Here is a 24163-nt window from a genome sequence, read left to right on the forward strand (position 1 = left end):
ATTATTTCAACCTATTGGACTGAACGGAAAGGTAGTCACGATGACCAGGATACAGATTTCAGGCTACTCATTTTCTAAGTATTCTAAAGCTCATTCTCCTCAATGGAGGAAACCTGTGAAGAGAGGAAAAAAAAATGCACATTCTTCTCCTGAGTGCTAAGATCTTTCAAATACATTAATGTAGTGTAAGTCATTAAAATGTCTCCTCAGGTTTTTTTAATCAGTCTGCTCTAGCATTAACGATATCAACAAGTCTATTTACAAGAGAAGTTCGACAACACATGAGAAAATAAAATTACATTACACTGCTATTGATGAGGAAAGAATACGCGGCCAGCAGTTTAAATGTTAGACATACTTACGGCAATCTTAAAAAAAAAACCCCACACACATATAAACCCCGCCCTCCCCAACCATGAAAACATCATTTGGTTTCTTGAAAACTCAAAATAAGAACAAAGGACAACTTAAGCTTGAAGCCTGGGTCTTTCATTCAAGTAGAGTCCCAGGAGGCATATTAAAGAAATGAAGAGGAAAAAGCTCTACAGTTCACCAGCTGAGATTCTAATGAGACATTTCCCTTAGCTCTGGTACAGGTTTCTTCAGGAAAGGGGAAGAACTCCTAGCAGAATATTCAGTTAATGGGTAACACTGGATCTCTCAGGCCTCCAGCAATCGCTCACTGAACTGACCTTCTATTTTGGCATATTCTGTAAGTCGAGTGTAATTGATCAAGGCTGCCTTCTCTAGACACTTTCTGACCACTTTCTTCACCTCTTCGGCGGGTATAGGGGTGGCAATATCTTTCATTAAAACCTACACAAAGATAAAAAAAGCATTTACTTAGTCAAACCAAGTCTCCTAAAACTCAATAGTGATAGCCACAGTACAAGCAGAGACATCATCAAGAGACGCACAATTGGCCAATCACCTAAGTGTAGCACGCTGAGCAATGAATTCTACAAATTCCAGTGTGGAAGTAAGGGGGACAGTGAATTTTATGGTCCTCATTTGTGCATATCAAACCCTCTTACCTACCACATCAGTACTGAGCACACTGCCTCCCTTTGCTCAAAGGAACTACAAGACAATTACAGTGGATGTTACAGACAAGATTACATTGCCTTGGAACAGCTGTAAATGCCAAAGGTTTGCACAAAACACTCCCAGGTTAAAATGGCCACATTCACAAAATGCTCAGTTCTTTGATTTTCTGAGTACTCCCAGTGATACTTTGAGAGGCGGGAAAAAAAGAAAGGGAAATGTGGAAAATTCCCACCCCCAAAGACAGCAGCAAGATTAGTGCTTTTGACTTTTTAACCATGTACACTAATTGCTTTCATTCATTTGCAAATGCTAGGACAGGCTATAGGATTTGGAAAGCTGACCAGTTTTGTCGAAATACACACACTGCACTACGTGGCCAACTGCATTTAACCTTTCTATAAGTTTGAAAACTACTGTCTCCTCAGTTCCTAAACTGCATTTCGCTGATATTTTGTCTGCATTGGTAACCCTGGCCTAAATGCATGAGAGCATGAAACTAAATAATCAGAATTGCTTCCTCTGGAATTCCAACAAAACTTGTTCCCTGAATAGCCTGCACTTCCTGACATTGTGCATATTATTTAAATCACACCACGTTTAAAAAAAAGTTGTAACATACTAATGACAGTTTCTAAAAACAAGAATGGATTCTGGCAGAACTATCTAAGCCAGAAACAGAAAGTGCAGCACTTCCCTGGTGGTTTTTGCCTATCTTGAAAACCTTTCACTAGCTTTGCTTTCACTAAGCTTAAACCAAATCTCATTCAATGCAATCCAGTAAGCAAAGATGCCCAAACCCTGTTTTGGCTAGCATATCTGCCATTGCTTTTGCCTTCTATCCTCTAGACTGTAAGATTGTTATGGGCAGCAAATGTTTCTGTTATATTGTTGTCTATACTCTCCCAAATGCTTAGTACAGTACCCTGCACTCAGTAATTGCTCAACAAATATGACTGATTGATTGATTGGACAACACTGAAAGAATGTGGACCATGTTCCTTTTTTGTTCTCTCACTATCTTTGCCAGTTTTCTTACCATCTAGACTCCCAGTCTCTTGCTCTCCACCTATCATCACAGCAATAGAGTAAAAACCTGTGATTCTTGCCTGAATGTTTTCATTTTGAGAAACAATCACTTGATCAATCAATGGTATTTATTGAGTGCTTACTCTGTGCAGACAACTGTACCTAGCACTTGGGAAAGATAGAATTGGCAGACATGATCCCTGTCCCTGAAGAGCTTAGGTGAGATTTCCTTTGGTTTAATTTATCTATTTTTAAGGCAAGATGAAAAATTAGGTTCTCCTTTGGCATTAATGCTGATCTGAAACCATTAGAAACTCAACCAATGTCTGTTTTTTCAGGTAAAGGAGATGAGTGCAGACAGGATGATCCCTCTGCCATTCAATAAACCTACTTCTGCCAGTCCTCAGGAGACTTTTAAGAGCTCTGCATCTTGAAGGGAGTCTTCTTCTCAGTCTGAAGCATCCAACACATCCTGGGCCCCAATTAAGGTCATAACCTTTCCAAACATAGAATCTCAGACTCCAGTAATAATGATGATGATAATAATAATAATTGTAGCATTTGTTAAGTGCTTTCTAGGTGCCAAGCACTGCTCTAAGCACTGGGGTTAGACAAAATCCCTGTCCCACTTGGGGCTTATAGTCTTAATCCTCATTTTACAGATGAGGGAATTTTGGTAGAGAAATGTGAAGGGACCTGCCCGAGGTCACACAGCAGTCATGTGGTGGAATGGGATGAGAATCCACATCCTCTGACTCCCAAGCCTGTGCTCTTTCCACTAGGCCATGTTGCTTCTCCAATCTACTCCTAAAGGATGGGCAAATTCTAAGTGACAATGATGAAGACACCCTAAGTAGGTGAGGGTCTGTGGCCTGAGTGCTCTGCACACAGTAAACTGGGTAGAATTCCAAACTCTGTGAAGAGCTGATTTGTGTTTGTTGCAAAGGCAGGGGAAGGGGCTCAGAAACCTTCACTGATTCCCTTCAATCTTCCTTCCTCTAAAGCTAACTCACAGTGCCTCAATCTTGTTTCTCCTGCTTCTGACCACTTACTCATACCTTGCTCTGTGCCTGGAACCCCTTCCTCCTCTAAATTTGCCAGAATACAGCTCTCTCCTTCTTCAAAACCTCATACAGAGGCCTTCCCTAGTTAATTTCTATTCTTCCAGGCTAAAGCCCTTCAACAGTCACTTTGACCTCTTGTAGCACTTCTATACAAACCTTACACAGCCTAAACTTAAGCATCAATAACGCTTTACATATCCCCTTTTCCTTCTTCCTATCAGTACATTATTTTAGCATTTGTTTTCCCTACTATTTTGTTAGCTCCTTGCTGTCAGGGATCACATCTACTAATTCTATTTCCCAAGCACTTATTATATGGCTTACACAGCAGGTGCTCAATAAAAAATATTGACTGATTGACTGAAATATACCCTTTAACTAGAAGGAAGATAAATTTGTGGAGGTTTTTCTTCTCCCTTTGATAAGAGGCATGATCTTCCAGTTCTCTTAACAGGGATGTTATAATTATCCAGTAGGGGCCCAATAAATGTTAAAGATTTTTTAAAAAGATAATCCTTCTCTCCCCACCACCAAACAGCTTTTAAGAGAACTCCTCTCCTGCTCCCAGCTTCCAACTCTGGGACCAACATTATTGAAGAATCTTGCCCTTTCCCCAATGCCTCCCCGCCATCTCCTGGCAGACCCAGGTGAAAAAGTCAATAGGTCCATCATTTTCATTTGTAGGTGGAAAAATCCCCATGGAAAAGAGGGTGATTAAGGGGTGGTCAAACCAGCATGTTCAACTTTGCTCCTGCAACACAAACCTAATTACTGAACCTCGATCTCGTCTATCTTGCCAACAACACATTGTCCATGTCCTGCCTCTGGCCTGGAACTCCATATATACCCCTTCATATCTGAAAGATGGACAATCACTCTCCTCACCTTCAATCCTTTATTTAAATCACATCTCCTCCAAGAGGCCTTCCCCAACTAAGCCCTCATTTACTTGCTCTCTGAACTTGGATTTGTACCCTTTTATTAAACCTCAGCCCTGAAGCACTTATGAACATATCCATAATCTATTTTAATACCTGTCTCCTCATCTAGACTGTGAGCTCCTCGTGGGTAGGGAATATGCCTACCAACTTTTTTACATTGTACTCTCCCAAGTGCTTCATACAGTGCTCTGCACTTAGTAAGCATTCAATAATATGACTGATTGCAAGATTCCAACTATGAGATGACCAAATTACTAGAAAAGGTTATGAAGGTTATGAAGATGGAAAAAATAATGTTTTCAAATGTAGTGAAGGAAATATATAAATACATTTATAAATATAAAGAAAGATATATTGTAGGCTCTCCATTTGACTCTGAGCTCTGTAGAATGTAAGCCCCTGAGGGACAGGGATCTTGTCTAACCATGAGAAGTAGCACGGCACAGTGGATTAGAGCATGGGCCTGGGAGTCAGAAGGTCATGGGTTCTAATCTGCATCCACCACTTTTCTGCTGTGTGACCTTAGGCAACTCCCTTCAATCCTCTGAGCCTCAGTTATCTTATCTGTAAAATGGGGAGGGAGACTGTGAGCCCCACATGGGACAGGGACTGTGTCCAACCCAAATTACTTGTAACCACCCCAGCATTTAGTACAGTGCCTGGCACATGTTAAGTGATTAACAAATACCCTCATTATTATTATTACTATTAATTCCACCTGTGTGTTCTCTCCCAGTACTTAAAACAGTGCTCTGCACATTGTAAGCACTTAATAAATACTACTACTACTTTACGGGTAGGGAAGGTGTGTTTTGCTTCTACTGTACTGTCCCAAGCACTTAGCCTGATGCTTTGCATTCAAAAGGCATTTAATAAATACCATGGATTGAGGAGCTGAGGGAAACAGACTTTCTGTTTCTTGCCTTAAAAACAAGAGAGACTAAGACACAATTCATAGATGAGGATGTAAATGAAACATACAAAACACTTACAGATTCAACAATACAAATATATGTTATGAGCTCAAAAGAGTTTTGAAAAATTCCAACATACCCTTTCAAGTAATGAAAGTGTTGCTTTCAATGCACCTTCAGGCCGTCCAAAGGGAAAGCAGTATCTTTAAAAACAAAACAACATATATCACATATTAATAACCATATTATGACCCCTCAAAATTATGTCTCCTCCAGGGGTGTCCTAGGCCTTCAAATGAAAACTGACTTATAGGTTGTAAGCTTCTTGAGGGCAGGATTGTGCCTATGTACCTTAAGTGCTTAGCACAGTACTTTGCACATAGTAAGTACTATATACTCTTGATTGATTTCATAATTTTAATGGTTTTCACAGGGAAGCTTGTAACTGCCCCTATTTTGTTCAGTTCACCTCCTAAATGCTCTACATCTACAACAGACTTATTGGAGTTATTGCACAAATGGCCAGTAGCAGATAAAAAGAATTGCATGTTGACTTACTGAAAATCAATTTTTAAAGGGGGCCCAATTGCTCCCAGTTCTCTTTTGAATTTTTGTGGGCTTCCAGGGTTGAGACACAAACTACAAGCACAATTTGGAAAGGGGCTCTTCCCCTGCTCCTTCCACTAGGTCTTGTCCTCCCTATTTCTCCTCTCTTGCCACCTTCTTCAAAGCCTCACCTGGTCCCCTCCCTCAATTTCCACTGACTCAATCTCCTAATCACCCTAAACTCTCCCTTGTAATGTTATCTTTTAACATTGCAGTCATAGCTCTGCATGCATCTCCCCAGCCCTAGCCACTTTGAGGAGGAGTGAGAAGAAGCATGGCCCTTTGGACAGGGCATGGGACTGGGAGTCAGAAGCAGCTGGGTTCTAATCCAAGCTCCACCACTTGTCTGCTGTGTGACCTTAGGTAAATCACTTTGCTTCTCTGGGCCTCGGTTACCTCATCTGTAAGATGGAGGTTATGACTGTGAACCCCATGTGGGACGTGGACTGTGCCCAACCTGACTGGCTTGGATTTACACGAGTGCTTAGTACAGTGCCTGGTACACAGTGCCTGGCACACAGTGAGTGCTTAACAAATAACATTAGAAAAAAAAAAAGGGGCAGGCAGGGTCTCCATTGTAGCAGTTCTTGAAAATGGTCTATGAGCTGCCTTGACTCCTCCACCTGATAAGGCAGGATATGGGAGTGGTCTTCTTTGCAGTCCAAAGATTGACAGGACCTAGATACTCCTTGGAAGGAATCTCCTCAAGCCCACTTCTGCTACGCTAATAGCACACTCTGAATTTTCCACATGGGGACCTCAAAATGGATGAAATTATCCTGTCTTGCTACTCCTTTAAACTCAGATTTCACTTTTGAACAATTTCACTGTTTCTCTGTAATCAAATGTACAGTTTTCTTCCAGCAAAACTTTAGTGAACCCACAAATATGTGAATCAGAAACAAACCGTCCATTGAGGGCTGCTGGGTTCTGTCCCTTCTCAATCTTGTTTAATCCTTATAAAACCTTTATCTCTGGAGGATATCAAATGAAAAATGGATTTTGTGCTTGAGATTGTCCTTTCATATTATTTTCATGAGACCAAATTTAAAAAAACACATAGAGGAAAGGAAAGGATGATTATTCCATCTCCTTATATCTCTGTACCAATAGAGCTGGGATTCACTTCAGGAATAATTTAAGCAAACTCACTAATCTCAGATAAATCCCTTCAAACAATGGCATCATATAAATCCTGTCATCAGCCTATTCCAGAATACCCCATTAGCATTCTGCTTTAAAATAAAAATAACTTTTTGGGCTGTTTCTTTAGTACCAGCAGTAGAGGGCATTAGCAAATTAGCAAAATGGACTTAATCATCTTGTACATCCGGCAAACTTAATCCACTTTTGAAGAAAACACAAATTTGGCTGTTGTAGTTTCCTTCTCCTTCACAACTCCTTTCAGTGTATTTACATAATCCGGGCATTGTCCTTACTATTGCTTATTTCCATTAACCTGTGGGTGACTCACTTTATGAATGAATGTTACTGATCTCCAGATTACATTTAGCATTTCAGATCTGGAGGGTCCCACTGGGTATGTTCTGAATTCGTATTAGCTTCGCATGATATGTAAATAATGCACCTCATTTACAGAGGAGGAGTAATCCTGGGTCAAGAAAGAAAAGACTCTAAACATACAATGCCTTAATTAATATTTACCACCCCAGTTTTAAAAGGAGACCGTATTTGTTTTTCTTTGCTACTCACTGAGAAGACCATCCTGCCACGCCTGTATGGTGGAGGGCTGATTGGCAATTTTCTGGTGAATTCGGGCAGTGCTGGGAGCTAATCTGGATAATCCAAGATGAAATCCTTCCATTTTCCTCTATTATTTTTTTTCGTATTCTAAGTTATACAGATACCGGTGCCTATATAGGCCTATCCTGATGTCTACTAAGGTCTCCCCAGGAGTCACCACTGCCACTACATTGTTCTGCACATGCTGGACCAGATTCTCCCCAATTACTGAATCTCTTTGTGGGAGTAAATCCTTTTGGGATATGCAATGGAACTTTCAGAATAAGGACCAAGGGGACTATAAAACAGTAACCTAAGCCCTGAGCAATAACTAGGCCGTTTTGAGCCTTCAGCACTGTGGTTGCTAAAAAGAACAGAATGGCTGTCTGTGTCAGGGGCGAGCAAGCTTGCTGAAGATAATTTTTCAGTGCAAAATTCCATTACTGTCTTGAATCTGCACATGGCAAGTCGAATGCCAGGCATCAAACTAATAATAATTGTGGTATTTGTTAAGTGATTACTATGTGCCACATACTGTACTAAGTGCTGGGGTGGATACAAACAAATCAAGATGGACACAGTACCTGTACCGCATGGAGCTCACAGTCTTAATCCCCATTTGACAGATGAGATAACTGAGGAACAGAGATACTGGTGGGGGTTGTGCTAAGATGATAAACCCTGCCTCCTCTGAGAACCCCGATTTCACCACCTGTGCTAACTGGCCCAGAGGGCATCCAGCTTACTCTGACCCCTCCAATTAGCCCTGAGGCAGGGTGGGAGTTCTCAGAGTAAAGGCCAAAAATTCATGCCAGCTTGAGAGGGGTGGAGGGCAGGGGTCGATATCCCCTGGCCTCATCTGTCAACTGGGTTGCTTCCTTAAGCAATGAGACAGAATCAAGGAGCCAGTCCCCTGACCCTTCTTTCTCAGCCCTGCCAGGCTGAATCGTGATTAAATAACACCAGAAGAAAATCTCCGTCATTAGCTGGTTTATATGAGTCAGAACCTGGGAAATTCTCTTCCCCTGCAGTTTGGTTTGCCCTGCAGAGTCAGGGATAGGGAGGCTGCGGGGGAATCCAGGCTCCCTAAAAGTAGTATTTCCTTGTTAGATAATTATGGCATTTGTTAAGCACTTACTATATGCCAGGCAAGAGCTACTGATGGATCCAGACCTTTCTAAAGATCCTGCACACCTAAGAAAACCCTCAACTACAAAATTTCTCCACAGAGACTTGCACTAGTTGTTGGACCTGAAAATGATACCAGAATGGAGTTAACGGAGGAATACACACTAGCATTGAGATCTTCACAGAGCTTCTCAGATCTCCTTACACATTTTCAATTCATCCTCAGTAATTTATGGACCTGAAACACCACATACCTGAAATGGCTTATCTGGTTTTCCAAAAGGGAAGAGAGCCTTTCTTTAATCTCCTCGAACCTTTCTTTTTCTTCCATTGACACTGTTCCAATGCCATCAGGCCTAAAATACAAAAAGGGAACAAACACAATGTCAACCAACAAACGGGCATTTTCCTTTCCATATGGTGTGATGAACATAACCGCTTGGCTGGGGTTCCAGAGTATTTGTCAGCCAGGCCAACAAAACCATAATAATCAGAATTCTGAGAACTCTTCCTTTCCTCTTACCCTGTTTTGTCCCTTTCATTTATTCAATCATATTTACTGAGAGTTTACTGTGTGAAGAGCACATACTTAGCACTTGGGAGAGTCCAATATGACAATAAACAGACACATTCTCTGACCACAATGAGCTTACAGTCTAGATAGCATTGTACTAAGTCCTTACAGTCTAGAGGGGGGGAGACAGACATTAATATACATAAATTACAGATATATACATAAGTGCTGTGGGGCTAGGAGAAGGGGAATAACAGGGAGGAAGGCAGGGTGATGCAGAAGGGAGTGGGAGAAGAGGAAAGGGGGGCATAGTCAGGGAAGGACTCTTGGAGGTGATGTGCCTTCAGTAAGGCTTTAAGGAGGGGAGAGTAATTGTCAGTTGGATTTGAGGACGGAGAGTGTTCCAGGCCAGAGGCAGGATATGAGCGAGGGGTCGGCGGCGAGATAAGACAAGATTGAAGCACAGTGAGGTGGTTAGCATTAGAGGGGCAAAGTGCGTGGGCTGGGTTGTAGTAGGAGAGTACTGAGGTGAGGTAGGAGGAGGCAAGGTGATTGAGTTTTTTCAAGTCAAGGTTGAGGAGTTTTTGTTTGATGCGGAGGTGGATGGGCAACCACTGGAATTTTTTGAGGAGTGGGGAGATATGTGCTGAATGTTTGTGTAAAAAAATAATCCAGGCGGCAGAGTGAAGTTCGGACTGGAGTGGGGAGAGACAGGAGGCTGGGAGGTCAGCAAGGAGGCTGATGCAGTAATCCAGGCGGGATAGGAAGAGCGACTGTATTAACATGGAAGCAGTTTGGATGGAGAGGAAAGGGCAGATTTTAGCGACGTTGTGAAGGTGGGACCAAGCAGGATTTAGTGATGGATTGAATATGTGGGTTGAATGAGAGAAAGGATAATATCAAGGTTATAGGCTTGTGAGACAGGATGGATGGTGGGGATGCCTACAGTGATGGTAAAGTCAGGAGGAGGACAGGGTTTGAGTGGGAAAATAAGGAGTTTTGTTTTAGACATGTTAAGTTGGAGGTGACATGAGGATGTACAAGTAGAGATGTCTTGAAGGCAGGAGGAAATGTGAGACTGCAGGGAGGGAGAGACATCAGGGCTGGAGATGTAGAACTGGTAGTTGAAGATATGGCAGTGAATAAGTTCTTCAAGGGAGGGGGTGTAGATGGAAAATAGAAGGCGACCCAGAACTGAACCTTGAAGGACCCCCACAGTCAAGGGAGAAGCAGAGGAGAAGCCTGCAATGGAGACTGAGGATGAATGGCAGAGAGATAAGAGGAGAACCAGGAAAGGATAGTTTAAGTGTCAGATGGATAATGTTTCCAGGACAAAGGGGTGGTTGACAGTGTCCAAGTCAGCTGAGAGGTGGAGGAGGATTAGGATAGAATAGAGGCCGATGGGTTTGGCAAGAAGGAGATCATTGGTGACTTGGAGAGGACAGTTTCTGTGGAGTGAAAGGGGATGGAAGCCAGAGTGGAGGGGGTCAAGGAGAGAAATGGAAGAGGGGAATCTGATACAGTGGGTCTAGACAACTCACTCAAGGAGTTTGGAGAGGAATAGTAGGAGGGAGATGGGGAGATAACTGGAAGGGGTAACTGGAGAAAGCTGTGGGGTCAAGGGAGAGTTTTTTTAGGATGGGGAGACAGGGGCATGTTTGAAAGCAGTTTGAAAGGGCAAGAAAAAAGGGGAGAACTATGGTTCGGATCCTTCATCTCCACATTGGTAGCCAAGACCATCTCAAGTCACAGGCTTGTTTGCCGTTCTCCAGGATTTTCAGAGCTCATCTTGAGGGAGTATTATTTTTGGTAGATTTCAAGGCCTATAACTACAAGAACTTCTGGATTTACTGAATCAATGAAGAACAAGAACTCTTCAGAAATGCTTTGCAATAGAAACAAAGATTTGCTCATCCAATGAAATGAATATCATTTAAATGAAAATACTTGATAAGTCAACTAAGAACATTTTAAAGCAATAACTTTTCTAATCCCTTACATATCAAATAAAAATAAAGGACACAACAAATGAAATGATGGGCACAAATTGGACCCCTTTGAATAAACAATGAAATTTATGGGAGACCATCAATAATTTAAAAAATGCCATTTATTTACTTCTAAGAGGAACCTAGGAACCATGTATAGGTTCCTAGTACTCATTTTAAATTTTCTCTTATTAATTTTAAAATATATTAATTCATGTATTTTCTCCAATTTAGCAAGATATGTGAGGGAAGACCTTTTCTTTTTACTGAGAAGCAGCGTGGCTCAGTGGTAAGAGCACGGGCTTTGGAGTCAGAGGTCATGGGTTCAAATCCCAACTCCCCACTTGTCAGCTGTGTGACTTTGGGCAACTCACTTAACTTCTCTGGGTCTCAGTTACCTCATCTGTAAAATGGGGATTAAGATCGTGAGCCCCCCGTGGGACAACCTGATCACTTTGTAACCTCCCCAGTGCTTAGAACAGTGCTTTGCACATAGTAAGTGCTTAATAAATGCCGTTATTATTATTATTACTGTTTAATGTTCTTGCCTAAAATCAAAGATGCTATGTAATCAGTTCAATTCTTTATTAGGATTTTTAAGCATAATGGACTGAACATAAATCTTTTCTAATGTGGATGCAGAGGTAAACAAGATTATTTAGCTTGCTGGAGTTTAGATGGTTTGTATTGTGGTTTTTAGGGGAGAGGGAGGAGGAATCTCAAGTCTGCCTGCAAATTAAATCCTTACAAATCTTGCATCTGTAAATTTCAATCTTTATTTTTATCATACTAGCTGAAGCTGAATAGAGTGTCCAGGTTTCTTTCAAAACCACTGATTTTTGTAATAGACCTTAGGTGTGTAAAATAGCTGAATGAAATACATCTTTTTCCCATAATGATAATTAGCAATAATAATCCTTGCCCTTATTAACCCTCTTTGAAAATTACATTCTTAGCTTCTAGGGAATGACTGCATGCCATTATTATGCATGCTTTGTATCATTCAGTCAATCTATAAAATAACCAGTTTAAAAAAGGAATACTAAAACAATGGCTAAAATAATTATTTTGACAAGTAGCAGGGCGTCAGAGGCCATGGGTTCTAATCTAGGCTCCACCACTTGTCTGCTTAGTGACCTTGAGCAAGTCACTTCACTTCTCTGTGCCTCAGGTACCTCATATGTAAAATGGGGATTAAGACTGTGAGCCCTACGTGGGTCAACCCTATTACCTTGTATCTACCCCTGTGCTTAGAACAGTGCTTGGCACATAGTATGCACTTAACAAATACCATTATTATTATTATTATTATTATTATTATTAAAAAGAGAGTGAAATAACTTTGGAGTTTGAGACAGAGTTACATCAGATGCTTCTCTGGAAATTCAAGAGATATTTCAAGGCTGCTTCTTAACTGTAGTAATGTCAATTAAAAACTGAACAATTAATTGTCACAGTTGAACTTGAATCTTATTAATGAGAGAAAAGACCTTCCATTTAACAGATTAAAATCTACTTTAAGTGGAAAAAAGTCATTAACATTCAATAAATAATCCAAGTGTTGTCCCAGCAAATTTGTATGCTGCTGGACTTTATCCTTTGAAAACCATCCTTATCATTATCTCCCAGGCTCATTTTAACTTGTAAAATGCCAACTGTTTAGAGTATTCTCTGGGTAAATATGCAAAAATACATATTTAATGTGTGTTTTGATAAAAAAGTCAAAATACTTTTCATTTGTTTTCAATGGATGGTATAATTAAAAAAAGTTAAAATTAAATTGGTATTGAGCAAAATGACTTATCAATCAATCAATCAATCGTATTTATTGAGCGCTTACTGTGTGCAGAGCACTGTACTAAGCACTTGGGAAGTACACGCTGGCAACATATAGAGACAGTCCCTACCCAACAGTGGGCTCACAGTCTAGAAGGGGGAACAGAGAACAAAACCAAACATATTAACAAAATAAAATAAATAGAATAGATATGTACAAGTAAAATAGAGTAATAAATATGTACAAACATATATACATATATACAGGCATATATACATATATGACTTATCACTGGTGACGATTTAAAGAGGTTCAGCAATTATAAACACAGATACTACCTAGTACTGTATAATATTCTTTGGTGTCCCCTTCAAAAAATGCCCAGATATTTCTCTGGCACTAATATTAACAAGTATCAAGGTAGGTCCTGAAAGGTTAACTGGATAAACTAACATGAGCTTAACTTTATTCACCCAGTTACAACTGGAAGGCATAGGCTGTCAGCCCCTCCTGACATAATGTGCTGTGAAATCAGAAGCAAACTTTTTTTTTCCAGTGAAAGTATTTATTTCTGAGCTATCAGACTAAGGAAGAGGATCTGCCAGGGATATTTAAATGACTGTGAAGACAATAATACAAATTGATATGCTGAAGACACAGTGAAACCTTTACAATATCATATTACTGTATAAACTTGAGTGGAAGGAACAAATAGTTTCTCTTTATTTTTCCAGTGAGCAGTAAGAAATTTTACATTACCATGCTGACAAATGCAACATAGTTATACTGGGGGGATTTTCACTGTCTTGCTGGATTGTCAGGACAGATTGTGATAAAATAAATAGTTCTGTCATATTAGACCTCACTGGGGCATGTCATAATCATGACAGAAAGAAGCCAGAGGTCCAGAGAGTGACAAGTGAGAAAAGTAAGCCATAAGAATGTCACATCTGTCACAACCTGCACCAAGACATGGATCATGCCATATGGATAAACTGTCACTTTGCTGACTTTGTTAGCAAGTTGGATATCAACTTGACACATTACACACAACACCAAAAATTTTAGACCTTTCATGGACGATAGCAAGGTGAGTACGCTGGGTGTGAATTATTCCCCAAATAATTAAAAAAACACCCAGAAATGCAAAAGGCACTGTTCAAGGCATTCCTTTTGAAAAATCCCATCTTTTTATACCCAGGCATTTTCTGTGGCGTTCTAGCAGAGGAAATGCTGAAGAGCTTCAAAGCAGAAATGGGAAGCGCAGTTTCTATTAGATCTTGGTACCTGCAGCAGACACAGGTTGAGGGCGAAGCTGTTGGAGACATATATGCTTTTAATCTCAAAGACTGTCCCCTTTCCCTTGGTGTTTAAAACCTAGAACTCCAAGATAGCATCAAAAACATTTTTTTTTATTCCATTGATTTTTTTTAAAATACCTTGACACCCACTGTTGAACACAGATTAAATTATTTACTTTCAAAAGCCTTTTGATGAGCATAAACTCAGTAATAATAAACAAGTTTAGACCTCACAGAAAATTTGGCCTTAAAAAAATCAAGACCTACATTTTAAACCAGCTACTAGAATTAACATATATTTTTAAAATATGAAAAGATTAGTTACATCAAGTTATGAGTTCTGTTTTGTTTACTACAGCAATCTTTTCATTATTAAAAGTATGTTCTTAATATTTCAGATTACTATTAATTCATAATAAACTATTTGTAGTGGTTTTATTATCTAAGAATGAGTAAAACAGGAAATTAAATGGAAGACGGTGAACAAAAGCTGTGATTTAAGTTTGGGGCCGTGGGTAAAGACCTTAACTACAAGTTAAGGCACATACTGCATATGGTTAAGAGAAGAAGTGTAACAGGAGAAAACGAAGCCCCTTATTCACATTTAGAGACCTCAGATTGCTGAAATTACACCAACACTTAAGTTTAAGGAAATAAAAAGCAAATATTTTTTTTCCAAGGAACCTGAAGGTAAAAATGAGAAACAGCTTTTTTTTGGTCAAGGCCCTAATTACACAGTCACTCCTGAAGATAAATAGCTAAGAACACCAAAATGTATCTCTCATTTAAAATTGAGACATTAGATTAAATAGTCTGAATTTAACCACAGAATGAAGCTTCAATAGCCACTCAAACATTAACACTGGTTTAATGAGATGGGGTTCAGTGTCCATTTAATACACTGATATTTATGTTAATGAAAAAAATGGGACTTGAGCAGAATTAGAGTGGCAATGAAAAGATTTTAAGCACAATTTTTTCAAAAAGGAGTCAATGAAAACTCCTCCTTTTAAACTTATCAGCAGGCAACTGAGTTTATTATATGGAATTTACTCTCTGCTTTAACCAATAAGCACTTGAAGGCCAAGTGTTATGGTGTTTATATTAATTATTCTTTAAACATTCTTACAAAAGGGAATTTGTACAAAAGAGCCTTCTGCTGCTGGTGATCAGTGGCTTGATCTTACATCTGCTTAAGGGTCACATGCTCTGTTTTCACATAAGAACAAGAAAAAGACCAATTTGAGAGTTCTATTCATCCCAGAGCAGTTTTTGAGGGCAGGCCATGTTAATTCTGTAGTCCTTCTAAGGTGAGGTTAGGAATTCATGCAAGTTGGACTCATTCACTTGGATCTGGGAGAGATGGCACTGTTTAAAAAAAAAACAACAACTTTTCTATTGAGGGCTTATTGTTTTTTGTTATTCAAAATTAAAATTGTTCCAAAACGCATTCGGGGCAGCACAAACCTTGATTCCTTATGAAATGTGAATTCCCAATTCATTTGTTCCACATTTAGGGCATGCATATATGCACATATATGGACAAATACACACATACGCACATATATACAGAACACACAAATGCACATATATGTATATACACATTTCTATACAATATAAAATATATACATTTTTAATGGAGGGGTTGTGTCTTTAAAGCTCACCACCCAAATGTTTAATTCACTAGGCTGACCCAGTGGTCAATTGTACAGCTGTTTCTCTGAGATTTAACCAGCTATCTTGTTTGGGGACCATAATGGGATTCTTTATAACCCTTCCCCTCCCCTCTTGCCTTTTTCAATATGGCTCTGGTTGTGGGCAGTTCTCTCACCCTGGGATCATGCATTAAGTAACAACAAATGAATAATTTGCTAAAAGAATCAGAATACCTCTGCTCCATTCATTATGAGCCCTGTAAGATCCATTACCAATCCTCACTATAAAATATCACTGTAGATTTAACTTTATGTCCCATGGAAATCTCCAATAATGTGTCAGAAATTTTTTGTAAAACATTTCATAAGATTTGATTTTCTAGTTATAGTCCAAGGAACCATAAAACACAAGACTAATCTAAAATGCTGAAAAGCTGGTCCTGATTGGTACTCACACATTGGGTATTCAGTACATACTGCCACTGATGATTTAATGGCAAAAGAACTGTACTGAGCTCTTAAGGGCAGAAAGTTTAAGGCAAAGAAATATTTTACTTTGTACTTTGACTATATTAAGCAGAGAAGCACCATGGACTAGTAGATAGAGTGTAGGCCTGGGAGTCAAAAGGACCTGGATTCTAATTCCAGCTCTGCCACTTGTCTGCTGTGTGACCTTCAGCAAATCACTTCCCTTCTCTGTGCCTCAGTTACCTCATCTGTAAAATGGGGATTAAGACTGTAAGCCCCAGCTGGGACATAATAATAATAATAACAATACTGATGACATTTATTAAGCGCTTACTATGTGCAAAGCACTGTTCTAAGCACTGGGGAGGTTACAAGGTGATAAGGTTGTCCCACGGGGGGCTCAAAGTCTTAATCCCCATTTTACAGATGAGGTAACTGAGGCACAGAGAAGTTAAGTGACTTGCCCAAAGTCACACAGCTGACAATTGCTGGAGCCGGGATTTGAACCCATGACCTTTGACACCAAAGCCCAGGCTCTTTCCACTGAGCCACGCTGCTTCTCTGGACTGTGGAGTCTGGACATGGACTGTGTCCAACCTGATTAGCCTGTACCTATCCCAGCACTTAGAACAGTGACTGGCACAGAGTAAGTGCTTAACAAATACCATTAAAAAACAAAAAACAATTAAATGGATTTGTCACTCTAGAATTGCTACACATTCTCACTTCAATGAAGAATATTTCCAAAGGCTTTTTGCATGAGTCCCAAACACTGGATAACTGAGGCAAAGCATGCCTTTTCAGCTCAATTCACTACATATTTCAGGCCCTCAAAAGCCCTGCCACCTGTTTTGGAAATATTGCACAACATTCCCAGACCGTAGTTTGGAGCTGCAATTTCCTAGAGCATTTTGTTTTCTTAGACTGAAAGTTGTGTGTGGAAAGGGGGCTGTGACAGATCTGATCAGCTTGTGTTTACCCCAGTGCTTAGGTTGATAGGGCTTAAAAATGATACCATAATTATTATTTCTATTGGTGTGGAGACCCTACCACGTGCTTGGCCAACCTGCTCAGGAACTCCCCATCTTTGTTATTATCTAGGGCTGTGAAACTGCAGGACATGAAGGACAGAATCTACACTAGCAAATTATCTGGATGATGATGGCATTTATTAAGCGCTTACTATGTGCAAAGCACTGTTCTAAGCGCTGGCACTGTTATCCTGAGCCAGAGAAACAAACAAAAACCCTGAAAACATCCAGGCAGTTGAAGTCAAAATGTAACTCCTAATCTGACTTAATCTAATAATCTATTAGAGTTGCCCTGGTCGTAGGGTTACAGAGATGAAATGGGCTAAAAGACAGATGACCTCTGGACTTTAAGGGCCATACAGTCTCCTGCCAGGACTTGGAACCCAACTTTGGGATAATCAGTGCTTCAAATTATTCAACACTGCCCAGATCCCCTGTGAAATTAGACCCGTTCTTGCTCAAAGAAGTCAGAACTTCAGACAGTTAGAAAAACAGAAACCCAGGAAGAGAACAGACAACGGGTGTCATCGGAGCAGGGAGGAGAGCCACCAAGAGAGCACCAGTGAATTGCTTCCAGCTACTTCAAGGGCTCTTGAGGTGGTTCAGGATAGATGTTCTTAGGGAAGGAGTGAGTTTGGAGGAAGGATGCGGAAGAGTAGTCCAATATGACTTGTTGGGGAGGCAAAGAGAGTCCAAGGTCAGAGGTGGCATTGACGGGATCCATAAAATGTGCTTGACTTGAACAAATGAAAGGAGTAGGAGAATGCATGAACATAAACAGATCTGGGACAGTTTAGAAGAATCTGTGGGGAAAGGCTAGACATAGAATTACTTTTCAAGCTTTTATAACAAACCACCAAACTGTTGCAGGCCATATAAAGTCCCTAAAGGTGACTTTAGCATTTGTTATTCTATTGGAGCCACCTCTCTCCAGTGCCCCCTTACCATTCAGTTTGGTATTCCATTGCCAGATGATCTGAGGGCTCCCTTCTCTCCCTAAGAGAAGCAGCATGGTGTAGTGGATAGAGCACGGGCCTGAGAGTCAAGAGGTCACATGTTCTAATCCCAGCTCCACCACTTGTCTGCTCTGTGACCTCGGGCAAGTCACTTCACTTCTTTATGCCTCAGGTACCTCATCTGTAAAATGGGGATTGAGACTGGAGGCCCATGTGAGACAGGGATTGTTTCCAACCCGATTTTCTTGTACCCACCCTAGTGCTTAGTACAGTGCTTGGCACATAGAGGCGCTTAACAAATACCATAATGATAATTATTATTATAACAGTGCTTTGCATACAGTAAACGCTCAAAAAATACAACTGAACTGAATGAATTAAGTTCCTTGTGGACAGGGATCCCAAAGAGATGAGGACAGCAGAGACCAGAAGGAAAAATTCTGTTTTGCTTTCCTTATCTGTAACACTAGCTGTTATTTCCAATAGCTTGGAAGTTAACTCTATTTTCATAGACAGCTTTCCTCTTCCCCCAGAGATACCCACTTCTCTGAACAAGAGGATCAGCCAGGAGTGAATCCTGCCCTTGGGAAATGGACTGAGATGGAGTCCCACATCCTATAGCGGTCATCGGTTCAAATCCTGGCTCCGCCACTTAGCTGTGTGACTTTGGGCAAGTCACTTCACTTCTCTGGGCCTCAGTTCCCTAATCTGTAAAATGGGGATTAAGATTGTGAGCCCCCGTGGGACAACCTGATCAACTTGTAAACTCTCCAGCGCTTATAACAGTGCTTTGCACATAGTAAGCGCTTAATAAATGCCATTATTATTATTATTATTATCATCATAGGGGAAAAGGATTTTCTAAAAGGCACCTAAAAAGGCAGTTGTCTTTGAGCAAACATGTTTCCTCTGCCTTTTCATTTTTCTAATTTCTTCCTATTTTTGAGCCTTTCCATGGGGTTTGGAAATGACTCAAAGTTTTCTATTTCCCAAAGGCCCATTCTCACGCTGTGGAACTATGTATCCCTAGTAGCTGGATGCAGACTAAATGAGGGCAATGGCAAACTGAATTTTAGCTGGTCTTGGAGTGTCACTGGGCCACTGGGTAGAATCGGGCACCAAAACACAAACTCACAGCAACCATGAGCTAACTGCTACAGAGAGATGGAAATGAAGGCAGCCAGAATTCAAAAGTGGAGAATAATTTCCACTGAATGTCATTCATTGGCCTTCACCTATGAGAACCTCATGACCCTGAGGGAACTTGAGTTGGGTTATTCTAGAATTGACATCTCCATGACCTGAAATGTTCACTAATTCAATAATAAATTAAAAAACCCCATAAATCCCCAGAATCCCCTCTTACTGAATGGATATTCTCGCAAGGTAACCTTGTAGAAAGCAGGAATTGTATTTTCTCAGAAAAGACAAACCAAATGTAAACGTTTTGTTGCAATATATATTTACAGTATGCCTCTACAGGGAGGATTTATTTATTTTAAAATGGTATTTGTTAAGTGCATACTATGTGCCAAGCACTGTACTAAGCCCTGGGATAAATACAAGATAATGTGGCTGGACACAGTCCCTGTCCTACATGACATTCACTGCTTAAACCTCATTTATAGATGATGTAACACGCACAGACAAATTAAGAAATAATAATTAATAATAATTGTGGTATTTGCTAAACACTTACTTTGTGCCAAGCACTAACCTAAGTGTTGGGGTAGATACAAGATAATCAGGTCCCATATGGGGCTCACAGTCTAAGTAGAAGGGAGAAAAGTACTGAATCCCCATTTTGCAGATCAGGGAACTGAGGCACAGAGAAGTTAACAGACTTGCCCAAAGTCAAACACAGCAGACAAGTGGCGAAGCCGGGATTAGAATCCAGGTCCTGACTCCCATGCCCATGCTCGTTCCATGAGGTTGCACTGATTTGTTATGAAAATTGAAAAGAGAGATAAGCTTCTCAAGGGCAGGACCCTTGTCTTTTCCTCCACTTTGTAAATTCCTCTCAGCAATCAATCAATCAATCAATCGTATTTATTGAGCGCTTACTGTGTGCAAAGCACTGTACTAAGTGCTTGGGAAGTACAAGTTGGCAACATATAGAGACAGTCCCTACCCAACAGTGGGTTCACAGTCTAGAAGAAGTCAGCACCCAGCCCAGTGCTTTGTACAAAGTGCGGCAGTTTTCCAACAGCATAGAAGTTACATTCTTGATGAATCTGGCATCCAGAAAACCATTTCTTCTGATGCTGTGTGTCGCTCTAACCAGGATAGCCTAGGGTTATCAGAAGAATATTCCCTAATTTCTCAAGTGTTCTATCTACACATGTGGTGAAAACACACATTATGAGACCCCCAAAGGACAGTGATCATATCTAATTCTCACTTGGAATTTTTCTCCCAGCACTTAGTACAATGGTCTATACAGAGTAAGAACTTAATACTATTACTATTACCTGACACCTAGTGAAAACACATATTACAGACCCCACAAGGAACAGAGTCTAATTCCCACCTGCATTTTCTCTCCGAGCGCTAAGTACAATGCTTTGCATACAGTAAGTGCTTAATATATACTATTACTACTATGTGACTGCAAGAGATAAATTAATACTATTGACACAGACAATGGCAGTAATGTCCGTGACTGTATTTTTTGGGAAGGGCACATGAAAGTGCCTAAAAAGACAGCTACTAAACCTGCCATCCCCTGTACCCTGACTATGTCAGTCAGGGAACCTGCACCAGGGTATTGATGGACAGTGATGCAATAATCCAAACACAGAACACAGCCATAGCAACACACAACCACATAAATTCATGTATTCATTTTCTGAAAGGGATTTCCCACGCGCTGAAAATGACTGGGGAACCTGTGTTAATCAGCTGGACGTACTCTCACTGAATTTTCCTGTGACATCATTTGACTTGAAATGTCCACTAATCCAATAATAAGTAAAACAAATCCATGAATCCCCAGAGCCCTCTCTTACTGAATGGCCCTCCTGGCAAGATAGCCCCATGAAAAGCAGAAATTGCATTTCCTCAGAAAGGTTAAACCAAATGTAAATGTTTTGTTCCAATACATATTTAACATACACCTCTAAGGGGCTGCTTTATTTGCTATTAATAAAGGAAAGTAAAAGAGATAAGCTTCAGTGCCTTCAGCTTTTGGTTATTTTGTTGATAGCATACTTGTGAATACCATGGCATTTTATTAATGGTAATTACCACATTTCTGAGGCTTAGAAAAATGAAACAAATCTGCAAAGTGGCACATGATCTAAAGACTACTCCTGTCCTGCTATCAAAGCCATCAGAGTTCAGTTTTCTTTTCTGCTGTATATATTCTTGGACTAACATTGTTCACAGACTTAGAGTCTACCCAATGGCTGATTAAGAACTCCTGCTGTTGTTCCAAGCAAATGTCTCCAAGAGACCAGGAGATTGGTGCCAAATTTATATAGGCTAGCAAGGCAGCAGGGGATACCATTAATATCGAGTGATAAACCTGGACTGTTGAGACCTCCAGGTAAAACTGAGTCTTCCTAACAATAAACCTGCTTTGAAAAATGAAATCCCCTTCAGTGTTTCACGAATTCAGCCCATCTAAATACATTAATTATGCTTTCCATTTCTCCTTTTAGTATCTTTTTGGAGCCAGAAGACTTCAAGGATGAAGTTTAAATATCTTAGTGGTTACTGCAACACTCCAGCAATATCAATGAGAGTGGAAATCTTGAGAACCCTCTCCATAAACAAAAACAGTATGTTGCATCAACCCCCGCTTTGATGGTATAGGAAGGTATTAGTTACCGTGGGGTGATCATCCCTAAAACTCCTTTCACTAGGCTGCACTGTGTTTCGCTACCATTCTATCAGTTCATTAGCATTTTGCAGGGAACTGATTTGTAACAGCTTAATGTTCTTTGCTTCTGTAAACATATGGTAAATGAACTTTAAACACTTCCAATTAGTTCTCTGGAGAATGCTAATAATGAGAGCCAGTGTTGCTGACACAGAGACACAATGACCTGCTAGATGGCATTCCTGAAGCAGGAATTGCATTATGGACAATCTATGGCCAGAGATGGGCATCATTCACCCTATTCTTCCAGTGGCAAACCGTGCAATAAGTCACACCCTGGTAGGAATGACTGTCTATAGAAATAGCAAAGGGCTCACTAATCCACATCAGTTGTGCTGACATTCTGAAATCCATCTCAAATCCAAAAAGAGAACGTGTCTGTTTATTGTTATATTGTACTCTCCCAACGTTTAGTACAGTGCTCTGCACACAGCAAGCACTTAATAAATAATGACTGACGGACTGACTGAATGCTGAGAACTCACTTTTTCTATTAAAGAGTTTAATTGACTTCTCCTCCCATACTGCTGCCACTGCTCTGGATCCTGGCTCTCCTGGAGGGTTAATCTTTTCTTCCAGGGCATGTGGGGAGCATAGTAAATGGCAAATGTGCTGGTCAGTCACAATCAGTTTCATTCGGGAGGGAGCAAGAATGCTCAAGTGGGGCGTGCAGCACCAGGTGTGGGCATCCCTCTTTCCTCCCGCTTCCTAGACCCTGAACTTCCCTGCCCAGGGTCTAGCTAAATGGTACCGCTGCCAGTGTGGACAGTGCCCCTGCACTGGTTGAACAGTTGAGCGTTCCCCTTCCCTGCCTGCTCAGCTGGCCTGCCTAGGTGCCACTGCCACTTGCATGGGTGGCAGGGTGTGGGGTGGACAAAAGAGTTCCATTTTTGTCCTGTCATTCAGAGAGGAGAGCAGGGATCCACTTCACCATTTGCTAGACCAAGGTTGTGTCCAGCTGGCAGAGGCCAAAGAGTGGAGCCACTACCTCATCTTTCATTTGGCCCTTTTCTGCCTCATAGAGGTGTGGGGCAAGCAAGTTGCTTCCTGCCCAGAAAGCTGTGAGGGAACAGATAATGATGTCGCCCTCACAAAGCCAAGTCTGCCCACAGAGTGGGCAGCTGCTCTTCACAGCCAGATGCTGGCACAGTGGAGGAGCCATAATCAAGTCGCAAGTCAGAGTGTCCTGGTCCTTTTTATAGATTAATTTTGACCCTTGTTCATAATCTATACTGATAATCTTAGCAGTTCTTGAACTATTAAATCAGTTTCTGTTGCATGTGGTGTTGGTTTGGTTTGATACCTTCCTGGCTTTTGACCTTTTGCCTGCATTACCAGGAAATATTTTTGGAGTAGCTCTTTTACTCTGCCCGACCTACAAGAACCATGTATCCCTGAGGGATATGCATTATATCCATCTCAGGAAGAGATTTACTAAATGACATGCCGATAAGCGTTTCTCTCTCAGAGCAAAACTTATTGAAGCAGGATGTGATTTTATTCGATAAGTGCTCCTGTTGTCTCCTGGAATTGGGAGCTCGGACCCGATCTATTGAAGTCACAGACAAGGGAAAACGTTAGAAATTAGGTAGGAGAGTGCCATCTCAATACAATCAATCAACTGGTGCCACTAAGGTGGTCTACCACTTTGTGAAATGATCCAAGTCCAAAGCAAATAGCAATGACTTTGTGAGCCAAGCAGGTTTGTGAGTTTTATGCCTGTACCTCACTCCCAAAACTAGCATTTCTAAGATGGCCTTTGTCAGGCTAGTGGTGAGTCTGAGAAGGACCTCCTAACCAAAGAAAAATATCTGAATGCACTGCTTATCCACCCTGTGCAAGAAACACGTTGTTTTCATGCTTTAGTCTTCTTCCTCCTCATCCTGACTTTAAAACCAAGATGTATAACAATGCATGTCAGCCCAGAACTTTGGCCTGTGATATATTGTCTGTGAAATTCTCTTTTTCCCTTTACTGTCAATCCTTAGAGGTACTGTAGATGACTGAGTGGATGCATTATCTATGGATGTGTGCAGCTGTCATCCTATCCTGTGTGAGTGTCTCTGTTTCTGTCCTTGACTTACTTTTTCTCTTTCTTTCTTCCTCTTTCTTTCCCTATTC

At 40.7% G+C, this 24163-nt stretch overlaps 1 protein-coding gene across 10 annotated transcripts in view; it reads right to left on the reverse strand.

Moving 5' to 3' along the window:
- Positions 1-24163, reverse strand: part of CADPS2 (calcium dependent secretion activator 2) — a 371455-nt gene that overhangs the window by 114629 nt on the left and 232663 nt on the right. For all 10 annotated transcript variants that reach the window (XM_038752460.1, XM_038752456.1, XM_038752457.1 and 7 more), the window contains exons 14-16: positions 8724-8825; positions 5132-5195; positions 693-816 (exon numbers count right to left, since the gene is read on the reverse strand). In XM_038752460.1, the coding sequence (XP_038608388.1) occupies positions 693-816; positions 5132-5195; positions 8724-8825 (290 nt within the window). The remainder of the gene's footprint in view (positions 1-692; positions 817-5131; positions 5196-8723; positions 8826-24163) is intronic.

This window comes from Tachyglossus aculeatus, chromosome 10 (genome assembly GCF_015852505.1).
Source record: "Tachyglossus aculeatus isolate mTacAcu1 chromosome 10, mTacAcu1.pri, whole genome shotgun sequence".
NCBI classification, from domain to species: Eukaryota; Metazoa; Chordata; class Mammalia; order Monotremata; family Tachyglossidae; genus Tachyglossus; species Tachyglossus aculeatus.